The 13671-nt window shown below is 37.4% G+C and overlaps 2 protein-coding genes across 3 annotated transcripts in view; one reads left to right on the top strand and one right to left on the bottom strand.

The window, feature by feature from the left end:
- Window positions 1–802: 802 nt before the first annotated feature.
- Window positions 803–9179, bottom strand: lipca (lipase, hepatic a). Of its 2 annotated transcripts, none has more exons than XM_041067447.1 (9): window positions 9043–9179; window positions 6376–6560; window positions 5825–6004; window positions 5604–5721; window positions 5205–5438; window positions 3653–3895; window positions 2595–2709; window positions 1929–2147; window positions 803–1364 (listed from the first exon to the last, which is right to left on the bottom strand). In XM_041067447.1, the coding sequence occupies exons 1-9, from the start codon at window positions 9122–9124 to the stop codon at window positions 1229–1231; spliced, it is 1512 nt and encodes a 503-aa protein (XP_040923381.1). In that variant the 5' UTR covers window positions 9125–9179; the 3' UTR covers window positions 803–1228. The 2 variants fall into 2 exon arrangements, with proteins under 2 accessions (XP_040923381.1, XP_040885060.1); XM_041029126.1 differs by having other exon boundaries at window positions 5409–5438.
- The window catches only part of aldh1a2 (aldehyde dehydrogenase 1 family, member A2), a 38990-nt gene continuing 34478 nt past the window's right edge, over window positions 9160–13671 (top strand). The window contains exon 1 of the mRNA XM_041067334.1: window positions 9160–9176. The gene's annotated coding sequence lies outside the window, so the exon portion shown is untranslated. The remainder of the gene's footprint in view (window positions 9177–13671) is intronic.

Raw genomic sequence — 13671 nt, 5'->3', positions numbered from 1 at the left:
ATAACAAAAGATAGTATTATGAGACAGTTTTCAGTGCATTTTTAAACCAAGTTTACAATTCAAATGTATTTTACAAATTGTTTTCATTGCTACATAAAATTTGACAGTTGTGACAGTGATGATTGGCCACAGTCTGAAGCAGCTGTTCCCTTGAGGTCATCAGGACAGAATTCATGTGCCAGATCACTCTGACATGGGTTTATTGGAAGTTATTGCACTGAAGATGAAAAGCAAAACCAATTGGTAAATGATCCACTGACCTGTACTCCCATGCTTGAATCTTCAAATTTAGAATTATATTTAAAAAACGAACAAACTAAAATAAAAGTACATTTAAATTAAATACTAAAAAATAAATGATTTTTATGGTAATACAGCAGCACACCATGGCCTTCGCTCACAGTGCTGCTTTATAAAAGTGATACAGCAGCACACCATGGCCATCGCTCACGGTGCTGCCTTATATCTGAAATATCTGAAAAACAGTTGTTTTGCATAATCCGTGAGTAGAAAAACTATAAATTTTCATATGAAAACTTTTAATTTTCTTTTTTTTTTTTAAATGAACACTGAAAAACATGCTTGTGCCTGTTAACAATTAATTAAACCTTTCCTCTGACACTCCTTAAAACCCTGAGCCCTTCTCTTCTTTGTGACTGTCCCACCAAGTTGTTTTTCTTCAGCTGCTTTTGTTTTTTCTTACCTCCTCTCATCTGTTCTTCACTGCTTGTCTGGAGACCCAGAGGTCATGCAGGTGTAGACAAAAAATCAGACTACAAGATAGAATAGAAAACAATACTGGATATTTATTGCTCTAGTTTGAGTCTGATTAACAAGTGTATTTATATGAAGTTATTGGCAAGATAAATGTAGGTTTTTAAATTCTAAGATTGATAATTTTATGCAGTACATATATTAAAAAAATATTTATAGTTTTTGGGATTGATGGCATCAAAAGCTCACTGAACTTATGACTCACTGTCATGTTGTGTGTTCATTGTCGGTTAATGTTTGAATCGGCAAACCTTCAGCTGTTTATACAATTAAAAGACATGTTTATAAACAGAAATGTAAATGGAGATCACATGCAATACTTAATTTATTAATCATTTTATCACATAATCAAACTAATTTCTGCAAATCGTAAACACAGTTTACAAAAGTTGCCTCGGTTTCCAGTTGTGACTTTCCAGGCCACCCATCAGAGATCTCCAGTCTGTTAAACAGATTAAGGAACCCACACAGGTTGCTGGTTGTGCTTTCTTCTACGCTGTCTCGTCGTATCTTCTTTACAGCGCACAAATACTTTATCTTGCGACACCTCAACGCGTTGTCCATCGTTTGTCATGGCACAAAAGGATGTCCTAGAAAAAGTAAACAGCGGTGTGGTTACACTAAATGTATGAGGAGTAAATTGTAGTAGAGAGTGGTTTCCACTAGGTGGCATTAATAGTCTGCAATGGTGTAAATGGTGTAAAGTTTTGGGGGTTTTTTTCCTGTCAGGAGTGGGACACTGCAATATTATTTTATTTAGTTTATCGGTTTTCTCAAACAGTACGTGATATGTAACACCGACCTTAAATATTTAAGGTTGACTTTTGCTGCTCAAAATAAAATAAAAAATCTTACTTTGCAAAAGAACTTGCTGTAAAATAAATGTGGGCCAGCAAAAAAGACTACATAACTACTATGAGATGTATTGGACCAAATCCATAGTGCACCATACAATGGACATAGACTGCTAAAATATAATGCAATAATAAAAATATAATGCAAAGCTGTTGCTAATTGTAAGAATTAGTGAAAAGATGGTTGTAATGTTGCTTGTATTTTCTGTTTTTAGTACTTGTAAGTACTTGATTTAACTAGCAACAGTATAAAACTTGAACCAAAATAATGCTAATTGACTTTTACTAGTAATGGAGTACCTCTCCTGCGTCTCGCCTGCTTTGATGCTGATCTTGCCCACTGTCAGCAGTGGTTTTCTCTCCTGGCCGCCCCAGGGAATGATGGTCTTTACCCGGCTCCACACATTACCCCACAAGTCCAGTCCCTCCCAGTGCAGTTTGAGCAACATCAGATCCCCTAAGTCTCTGTCCAGAGTGATCAGGAAGGTGTAGGTCTTATTGCCTGTAATCTTCTCAGCGCTAGTGATAAGTGTTTGAAAAAGAAGACACAAAAACAAGACAAGTTAAATTGTTACAGCAGAGAACGTCCTGCAACAGGCCATCACATTTCTTTATTACAAAGCAAAGATCTTTTGTTGTGATGGTCTACAATTAAAGCAGGGCAGCACATGAGATCTCTGCTTGCACTGGTTTGCCTGAGGCTCTTTGATGCACAGAACATGAAGGATAACACAGTTGTCAGGGAACAGTGTCTTGAGTAAATTATTTACTCCATCATCCCCATTTATAGTTCTCTTTCATGCAGGGGCTTGAGTTGTTTCCATGTGTGTCAACTCTTCTCCATAACATGCTTTCTTTCTTCATAGAGCTGAGAGCCCAGCTGCATATTGCGTGTGTGAAAGGCTGAGCACACTGAGTATAGATGTGATGTAATGTAAGCCTGATGGGAGGTGGTACAGTACTCACAAGGAGATGTGGAGATCTCCGCTCTCCTCCTTTGTTCCAGTGAGGGAGACGGTGAGAGAGGGCTTGATCCTCTCCATCTGGTTGACAAACTGGATCCTGAGCTGGTAATGATAGACTTCAGAAGGGAACCAGAAACAGAGGAAACAGAAGGCATTATGACGAGAGAAAAACCATCTAACAGGTTTTCTTTCCTTAAATCTTTTTGTTTTGTCAGTCTGATGTACAGTGTGATAAACACTGGTCATAATGTGACCAAACTGTAATCTCTGTATTGTTTCCGGCTCATTCATCTCACTGTTCCTCAGAGGCAGAAATTCTCAGACTGCAATATCACAGTATAGAAATACTCTGTTACAAGTAAAAAGTCATAAAAAAATTGCTTTAGTGAAAGTATAAAAGTGTTAGCATCAAAATACACTTAAAATACCTAAAGTATAAGTACTGACTAAGCATTTTTTTCCAAAATACCATATTATATTATAGTACTTGATTACAATTATTTATACATTAATTGGTTCAGATATTTTTCCTCTTGTCTGCAACTTCAGTGAGAACTGTATTTTCCTACCCTGTCTATGGCATTTAGGCCCAAAACCATTCACTCCAACTAAAGGTGTAAACTGCATCACAAATATTTAGTTTAACTAAAAAAAAAAAAAAAAGGCTCAGTAATTTCCAAAAATAGCTTGCCACTGTGTTTTAGTAAACGTTAAGGTAAACAGTACATTAAATAGGCTGGAACAGTGACAGGTATACATGGGAACTATGTTTGCCAGCAGATTAATACATATTTAGTGCTCTAGTGAGTATTTATTTTTCAGTTTTGGGTACACCATGTGGGATTGACTCAAACTAAACATCATTGCCCGTGTTCATCGTAATAGCAAAACCTGTTACCCAGTGATGTGTATATATGGCACAGAGGAATAAAGTAATCCTTATTATGAGAAAAATATCCTAGTTTTAGCTTTTTGGGGGGGATTTGTTGGCAATAAGTAAAATGTAGAACATCACTAGACTTACTTCAACATTAAATATGTCATTGATCAACTACATACGTTTGTACGGCATCCGAGAGCGTGTTTTCAGGTAGAGCCTCTTGCTGGTGCCACTGTGAACCTTCTTGATATCGTAGCCCAGTACGTTGCAGCGATTCTTCCGACAGTCCAGACATACACCTTTGTCAAATGCGCTGTTGTCACTGCACCTGTAGGCCATGCTCTGCTTGTCTTTATTCAGCAGGGAGTCAATGAATAGATGTACGGATCGTTCATGAGCGCACTTCACTGTCTGCTCAAAACCTTTAGGAGGAAGAAAAATATGGTGGAAATTTTAAATGTGAGACATGGGGTTTTGAACAAATTTGATCTGAGTTTTAACATGTCATTTCCACACAACATTTCCTCCTGTGGGTTGAAAGGCTTCATCACAATTTCAGCCCATTATTTGTGGATTGAGTTCATTATCACCAAATCCTGACATTGATCAGACTGTCCTTCTGTCATGTCTCCTAACGGCATCTCATTATGTCTGATACTGGTCTGCTCTGAGGGCCTTTTCTCTGAGTGGACTCTTGTAGCCTGGAGGCAGCTCAGCTCAGAGGGATGGACAGAGCAGAGGAAGGCACATGTTGCTAATTAACTCCTGAGGATGACAGATGCTTTAATGTGGCTCTCACTGTCATATTATGCGGATGTGTTTTGGATTGAGAAGCACCATAAATCCCAGAGCCACTTGTGTTTGGCTGGAGGGAATTAAACACATCTGCTTGAATACAGAACGAGAAACTGTCAACAAGCAAAAGATGAACTGCCAAGATATGGCTTCTAAACCAGTGTTTTGAGGTGGCAAGCCCAATTAAGAAAAAAAATATTATGATAGAGCAGAAGAAGAGGCAAACCAGTAAGCAGTTAAGCAGCAGAACACACTGCTCTGATGCAGGGTTATAAATGGCACACAGACTTCAGTCTCACAAAAAATCATCCTTGCAAACCACAATAAATAAATAAATAAATAAATAAATAAATAATAATAATAAAGGAGTTGAATGGAAAAAAAAAGATTTCAGTCCTGCACTGTAGGTGACCAGTTCTAAAGCATGAATTGTGACAGTGGATGTCAGTACAAATGAGTAAGTCATGATATCTACTGCCTAGATTGCCTGGGAGGTTTTGAGGATGTTCATGGTTTCCAGAGGTTGAATCCTGATGTTTCTGCTACCTGCAGACCTGTCTTACACCACCATCAGGCAAAAATTTCTTTATACAAGAAAATCCACTTAGCAGGATGTCAAGAAATTTACTCATGAGAGTTTCCTTCCCTTGGCTTTGGTACAAAGTTGACAATCCACCAAGATGCCATGAAAAACCAAATGAATGGATTGCCATGAATTTCTTTGACTGTGTTCATGGTCTTCAGTGGATAAAACTTTTTGATTTTACAAATTACTGGACTTTTTCTCCAACCTCATCCACAGGGAAGTGTTCTTTTCTATCTACCGCGTTGATACTGTGTGGTGTAATACACATTCCCCAGAGGACCATAACATACATGAAGTACATCTATGTATGTATAGTTTTCTAAGGTGTTACAGTGTGTTCTTTATCATACCAAGGAGCCCATATTGGGCTATGTGATCGTAAATGTTGTGCAGATCACATCCTGGTTGGAAGTCTCCTCCGTTAGGGTAAAAGTCATAATGTGCCACAGCTTGCTTGATGCCCACACTGAGGCCCATGCGCTCATGAGTGAAGGTGTGGATGGCATCCACAAACTCAGCATCGTCAGGAGACAGTCTGTCTGTGGGAGACATGCCTTCAAACAGCGGCCCCGCTGGATCAAGACCTGGACAAATCCATAATATGCAATCAAGAAATGGTTTGTTTTAGAATACAGAATAAATAAGTTCATTATCCAAAACATCTTTTTTTTTGCAAATTATGTTTATTTTGGCCAGTGAATTTAAAACACATAGCACAGCTGTCACTTTCACACTGTGGAAAAACTCACCAGTAATTCTTCCAATCTTCTCCGGGCCTTCCAGATAGCTTCCAGCAAATCCAGAGATGTGAGCGCCAAGGCTATAGCCAATCAAATGGGCTTTTCTAACTGGGTACTGGTACTGTTCCTGTTGGGAATTTTTGTAATGTGGTACAATTTTATAATGTTTCTTCTTACTTGACCGACTCAACAGATTTTACTTCATTACACGTATGAAAAGTTCCCCTGACCTGAAGTGACTGCAGCAGGTGAGCTATGTCTTTTCCAACAGTGCGGGTGCTCTGTACTGCTATGGGGTAGTGCTGGTGAGCCAGGGACAGCCAGTCAGTGATCACCACGTTGATATCTTTCAGATGTGTCTTTAGGGTTGTGGCTAACCTGAGCACCCAGCTCTCCATCATACCATCCACCTTAGGAAAAACTGCTGGTCAGAAATGTGTTTCTTGTCAAAGTGCATATGCACAGTATTATTGCTAATTACAATGCTCTAAACCTTATCCAGATTGAAATGGAAAGAGTAAACATACGCTTAACCACACAGGCCCAGTGGATAAAAATGTGAAACAGTCAAAATTTTGAATATGTAATTTAATTACTGTCTGATTCAGATAAATCTCAGCAGGCATTTCAGAATGTCTCTGGATGTGTACTGAATATTTTCTTATTTCAGTAAATTTTAGGCTTTTAAACATGTTTCCTCTCCTGTAGTCAAGTTCCATGTTTTGTACGCAATGGTTCAAGTAAGTGAAGCGTAAGGAAGGGGAGGGGGGATTGACCTTACCGACCACCCGTGAGTGATGATGATGAGGGGATTACTGCTGTTGAAGCCACAGGAGGTGAGACTGTGCAGCTGCAGAGGGTCCAGTGTGCAGGTGTCCTCACCTTCTAAAAACAGCCCAAAGACTGAACTGCTGACATACGGCTCTTTCACCTTCAGGACTCGCCTCTGCTCTGTGTCCTCTACACCTAGAAATCAAAACAGCTAGTTATCTGTGTGTTCTTCATGATTACTCTGCAATGTCAGAACATGCTGAGATACTAGATGTGTTTACTCTGAGGTGAATAATTACAACCAATGCATAAAAATTCACTTTACTTGTCGACTTGAGAGCAGAGGAAATGTTTTAATTCATGTATCAATACAATTATCTGAGAGTAAATAGGGATAAATCAGAGCCTTGACTTCCCACTGAGTCCCAGTTGGACTGTAGGCTGACTAACGCCCCTTTCAGAGGCACTTTGCTGTGTTTCCAGGTCATGCAGACCTCTTTGGCAGATGCTCACAGATAACACTTCACAAAAAGTCCCATCAAGTGAATCTCTGCCAGACTCTTCTCGTAATTTCTTATATAAACTCCTCCTCCCTTATCATGTTGAAAACCACAGCCCACAAACCTCAGAAATCTCATTCGCAAACATTATAGATCTTTCTCCAAAGATATCTATCATTACATTTCCTTTATGGTTTGTCATTGATTCTTGTCCAGCATATTTATTATTCTAACATTTTAATGTTGATAATGCCAGAGTCCCAGGCGCCTGAACTCTCAGTGATACAGTTGCCATCAGATGAGCTCTGGTTGCTGATATGAAGCCCATGATGAAAACATCTTTACAGTGAAAGTAATGAAAGTAATTATCCATTCATCATTAATCAACAGTCCCTCTGCTAATTGATGTGTCTCCTCCCCGTTATGACTGTTTATCCATTTGAACATGGAGAGCAATTAAAAACAGTCTTACTCACTGAAGCACAAACAAACACAAACACACTAATTCAAGAATTTGTACTGACTGATCTGTACTGAGTGTACTTTGCAAATCTACATTTCACTGTCTTCTACAACAAAGCCTCTTGGACAATAAGCACCACTATGAAGGATTTTTATCATTAATTAAAAAAAAAAAAAAAAAAAGACATACAATTTTTGGACACCCAATTTGGTACATTGTCTTACGGTATTGAGAAATGAGAATGAGAAATGAGAATGCTTTCACTATGTGGTGGACAAGATAGGATGTTATGTACTATGTGGACACTTGGATTTTTTCAGCATTGTAATGATATAAGAAGTGTGTGATTGGTCTCACTCCTGCTTTAAACAGAATGCAGCTATATTTTGTTAATGTATTTACTATATTTGCAGCAAAAAACAAAACAAAACAAAAAAAAACCAACAGCTGAGCCGTTACCTTAACTGAACAAAACTCAACTCATAGTAACATCACATACACACAGCCACACTCAAAGCTCCATCCAGCCAAAAGCAACAGCTTAAATAGTCCCCTCCATCAGCAGGAATCGATCTAGGCTGTACCACAATAAAACACGTGAGTGTAAAAAGTTCTCCATTTTCCTCTAAACTTAAAGTGAAAACACTGTGACCATACACAGGTAAATCACATTCTACATTTGGTAAATAACACACTTAATCTACATTACCCCCCCCCCCCCCCATACTTGGTCTAGTCCAGTGACATCACTGATGACGTCACAGAGTGTATAAAGACAGGAAGTGTTTGGGCTCCTCCCCCTTTTGCCCCTCAAACACAAGCTGGCCATGGTAAGTAACAGAGGAAGAAAATTATTAACTTATGAAACACCTGAATTGAACCAATAAAAAATAACTAAACTTAAAAATACTTGTCTATGTTTTACTTGAACCTGCAATGTTGAAGGGATGTGAACTGTAAACAAATGCAATGCAAAACACAAATATACCCGGAATAGTGTTAAAAATAGTGAGTATAACATGGTTAAATAAACCATGCTAGATATTCTTACCCCTTCTGTCACAAATGGAATGATAAAATATAGCTCACAGTGTAACACAAAACAAATGTTTGTGGTGTTTTACAATCGAACAACAGCAACCAGATGTGAAGACATTTGGAGATAGCATCTTAATTCAGATAAAGCATTGTGTTGTTCAGTGGATTTTAAACAAACATTCAAAGAATCATTTGATGCATAATGTATTTTAAATCAAGATACCTCAAATGTACTATAAAACAAAAAAGAACAGGATAACTGAGAGTTTACACCCAGAAGCTATGTAGTAGGATGATTTTTTTTTCCTAATTCAAATTTAAGAGGTTATAGGCCCAATTTTCAAACAGGAGTTTGGTTGAAAAATGTCACAGGGAGCTTGGTATCTTTGCTTCTAATATAGGAACAGATAATATGGCACAGATACAGATAATATAGGATGTGCACAATTATATTTAGGATGTTTTCACATTTGAACAATAATCAGTACAGTAATCAGTCTTCTAATCCAATTCCAAGACCACATTGATCATGTCGATGAGTAAGGTGTTTTCTGAATTGCCTGTTGATTTGTGTGTTTTTTCATTGATCTATCCATGAATGAAAGCAGTTAAACCTATGAAACAAATGTCTTTATCACACTTTTTGGGGATGATTTAAATATGACATTTCACTCACCTACTCCATTTCCTTTGATTTTCTTCCCCTCAGTGAGGTGATACGTCAACAGCAAACAGCACAGGATTTTGACCACAAACATGGCGTCTCACAGACACTTCGGTACTTCCTTTGAACCAGCACTTCTCTCACAGGTGAGTAGCACAGGCTTAAAATCTTTAGTGGGATGTGGGTGGGGGAGTAGGCAGGAGTCCGAAGGTGAGATCCTTTTGTCTGAGGGTGTAGAAGCTTGTTCAAAGAAGCCTCATCACTGTCCTGAGGCTTGAAATCAGAGTAGGATACATATTGTACAGAAGGACAGGGGACACCAGAAGCAATGGCTTATGAATCAGGTGGATTTGGTCTTATCCTGATTGGCGGGGGGGCCGGGCTGTATAGATCGAACATATTGTGAAAGAGCTGAGGTATGAACGGGGAGGGGATATAATGTGCTGATAGTGACTGTGAGGTAGAAATGACCCCAGATCCTTCTTTCAAACCCAGTCCATGTCCCGCCTACACATACAAGTTCTTCTATATGTAGTTTAAATGATTCCAAAACATTTGTGAGTAAACCCCTCCAAGAATTAGTTGTTGAATTTTCCTGCATCGCAGCAAAAGATTTGTAAACAGTTGAAAGGTAGCACTTCATATATGCAGTGTACACAGGCTGACAACAGATTGTATTCAATGATTATCTTTTTTTTTTTTTTTTAAGTCAAATGGGTCATCAAAATCAATGATTTGTTACAGATTACATGTACTGCCACCTTTTCAGTGGACTGTTTTCAAGTATCAGTTTGTTTGAGGTAAATGGTGTGAGTAAGCACAGTACAAAAAACAAGGTTAATGATCACACGGTGGTTGTGGAGATCCTTAAATGCTGATGCAAGTCTGGTACTTACAATCTACTTAAAAAAACCAAAACTCTTGGCCAATACTAAAAAAAAGTGAACTTTATTAACTAACTAATTAGCTGATTTTGGTAGGGTAAAATTTGAACTGCTAAACAAACCTGTATTACCTTCATTTATGACTTTGTTTTCTCAAATATGTCAGGAAAAAATCGCAGTTTGATGTTGTTCAAGTTGCCATGTGCCAGTCAAAAATTTCTGAAAGTCTTTGGAAACTCACATACCTTCACTGACTGTACGTGGTGTCATTATTTAATGCTGAAGTCAAATTGCAATAAAATCAGGCTTTTCCATTCAACTGGGTGCCTCTGTGTTCTCAAATGAGCGTCTATGATAAAGGTAATATTAACTATCCAGTGGTTTTAAATGCATTTACACCAACAAAATTAGTAAAATCAGTGAGTATGTGAAATGATCGACATTAATATTTAAACTGGCACTGGCGAATTACCATCTTATTTATTAGATGTATTTATGGAATGTGGCAGGAAAGATGTGTCTGCTGAGTCCTAAATCAGGTCAGTATATACATATATAAATATATACACATATATAAACACACACACAGACACATAGTTTCTGTAGCTCAGGCTTCAGTGAGTGTCCACTTCTGTTTAGTACATTAAGCATGAACAGAATGATGTGTCAGACTGTAAACATGTGACTTTCTACAAAGGCTCATTTCAGTCCAGCAGCAAAGGAGTTAAAGTCACAGTTTGTCCAAAGTGTGATGTCACATCTGCAGGTGAACAGTTTTGAAAAGCAAACATGATGAACCTTTGCTTTTCCACGTACTGTGAGAGTGTGTGTGTGTTTGCTTGCTTCTGTGTTTGGGCACAGTATTTTGGCAGCCAATGACTGCCTGTATGTAAAAATATACACGAATAATGCAGTGTATTCGGATTAAGGACAAAACAAACACACAAAAAACCCCTGAAGGAATATTTTCACATAAACAAAAGTCTACAGTAGCTAGTGTGGTCCGTCATAATGTAAAGCTGTTATTACTGAAGCCAAAGAGAGGATGCATTCTGGGAGAAGAGCTCTGGAACCATTGAACCACAAAAAGTTCACTCTTCATCTATTCTCCATGAAGTTATGTAAGCTTTTCCAGTTGTCTTCTTTTAAATTTTAATGTATTACTGCTGTACTTGCTACTCCCATTGAATAGATTAACTTGGGTGATGGAGTACTCTGGACTGTTTTATGACTGTTGATTTTATTTGTGAAATTAATGTCTGCACTTGCAGACACAGCCTGAGCGTGTGTGTGCGCTCTTGTGAGGACCAATTTGAGACATATTGGCCGAGAATAAAACAGCTATATCATTCATTCAAAATCATTCTATTATATACATGTATACATGTATATACACGTGACACTGAGCCAGCATGCACAATACAAGTGTGAATAATTAATTTGATCATCACCTCTGTGCTTTTCCTGCTGTGACAAGTCAAAATGGTTTCTGCGAAAAGGTCTGTTTTTCACACTGGATTATGAACAATGATTACTGACAATATTTTTGTTCAAATAAAGAGCAACTTAGCAGGCCAGAAAACCCATTTATCTTCACAGGTAATGATTTTACATTTCTGGCCTATAGGCCCAGTTTATGTTCCATCCAATAGGAAAACTCCTCTGACTGTCTTATTTTTCACCCTTTGACATTTATTGTTTAAAAAACCCAGATACCTCTTAGAGAGTGTCATTGTTGCATATTGCCCCTTTTTTATATCACAAAGAATTCTACCATCATATATGGTTAGACCTGTAATTATTTGTAACTTTTAGAAAATCTACAGAACAACTGTGAGCAAATAAATCATTTCAACAAACTTTATTCAATGTTATGATAGACTGAATAGAATGGGGGAAAAAAACATTTATTCAGATAGATGGTACTAAGTAATGTAGGAAACTACCTTAGAAAAAGCAACTTAAATAAAAGTGTAGGACAGGGAGAGAAAAGTACCAACATATAAACCACTTCGCTGAACACATTCAGTGAAAAAACACCTTAAACTTTTTTTTTTCAGACATACCTACTATAATTAATCTGACTCAAACGTAGGCCACATACAGGATTTGAAGTATAATTAACACACTACATGAATCTTAAACTGACTTTCCTCAGATTCTTTTCAACAAACATATGAAAAAAAAATCTTTCAGTGATTGTCAAGTCGCTAAACAAGTGTCTTGTACTTAACACAAACACTGTGTTGTTGTAAAACAACATTCAATGCACTACAATATAGTCTCACAGTTAATGCATGTATAAATGCCCTTTTAACCAACACATATGCATATTAACATCAGCATACTGTAGGTCTGCATCATGTTGTGGTGCTTACAGCATGTAATCCATAGTTATAGGCTGGGTTACAAGTAATATTATTCTAAAACAAAGTCTGTTGACATTACGATGGTCTTCTCAAATTCCCAATTCTGTACTCACAGGATACAAGCATTATGATTCACAAAAACACAATTAATAAAGGAAAATCCAATGTTTGATAACTCCATTTTACATTCCAGAGTATTGTTCCTTTTGTAATACTTTTAATGTTGTAGCATTTTTGCTTTATTTGATAGACATACTAGAGAGAAATAGGTAAGGGTGGGAGCAGAGAGACAGGGGATGATGTACAGCAAAGGGCCTGGATTCAAACCAGGCCAATCCGGTAAAGACTCAGCCTTGCTATGTGGTGTTCACTCTACCAGGTGTGATTCAATTTTCAGTGTTTAACTTGGAACCAAACCTAAACCATCCCCAGCATCTGTGTTCTATTACATATTTTACCTCAGCTCTGAAGAGTTTTTAATGTAAACAGTTACGGTCAGTGTTTGCATATTGTGTGAGACAGTAGGTGCACTGCCTCAAACACAATTCATGGAGGAGTTCACTGACATTTGCAGAACTTTCTGCTGGAAACAAAGTAAAGTTTTTTTTCTTTTTTGCAGAAATCAGACACTTAAATCTCTTATGTAAAGTTATGGCTTTTCCATATAAGGGTATCTGTAACGAGTAAATCTGTAATCCAGCAGTATGACATACATTTCTGTGCCACAGAATAATGGAAATAACTGAAAAAAGTAAGCGACACCAGAATGTTTTAAGGCTGGATTTTCTACATGAATGTGTTATAAAAACTACAATGCTATCAGCAGGATAAAGCAATCACACATTTTTTTACACATGCAAAGGATAAGGTGAAACAGAACAAAGATGTTACTCCACAAAACATACATTACTGTGATATGCTGACCAAAAAAAAAATATATAAATTGCTTCATTTCCACATTAAATCAAGTGTTTCCTAAGTGCTACATGTATTTAACACCCCCATTTGCAAGGTAGACAGTAGTAAAAACAATAAAAATGCTGTACAGAAACTTGGCAAATATTTCTAACAAGAGGGGATGATCCCAGTAAGGAAATACAAGCACATAAAGAATACTGCATAGTTATAATACAGAGGAAACTTTCCATACAAGGTTATTATATCATGGAATTAAAGGAAAAGCCTGACGTCTGATTACAATATACCTTATAAGCAAGTTTCATATTTTGATACAGGAAAGAGGCCCTGAAACTTAAAAATACACCACATTTAAAACAAAAAGAGACAGTTTCATTCATGCATATACTATGAATGACGATGATATTATGTGGTCAGATGCATGCTTTGTAACTGTAAATCTGTTGTAGAAATGTATAAAACTGCTTCAT

This window comes from Toxotes jaculatrix, chromosome 1 (assembly GCF_017976425.1).
Source record: "Toxotes jaculatrix isolate fToxJac2 chromosome 1, fToxJac2.pri, whole genome shotgun sequence".
Classification (NCBI taxonomy): domain Eukaryota; kingdom Metazoa; phylum Chordata; class Actinopteri; family Toxotidae; genus Toxotes; species Toxotes jaculatrix.
This window is presented reverse-complemented; position numbering and strand designations above follow the sequence as displayed.

Coding starts and splice junctions, on each gene's coding strand:
- lipca (XM_041067447.1), bottom strand. CDS start 9,124: ATGTTTGTGGTCAAAATCCTGTGCTGTTTGCTGTTGACGTATCACCTC. Junction 6,005..6,375: donor TCATCACTCACGGGTGGTCG/GTAAGGTCAATC, acceptor GTTTTTCCTAAG/GTGGATGGTATGATGGAGAG. Junction 2,710..3,652: donor CTCTCGGATGCCGTACAAAC/GTATGTAGTTGA, acceptor TCCCTTCTGAAG/TCTATCATTACCAGCTCAGG.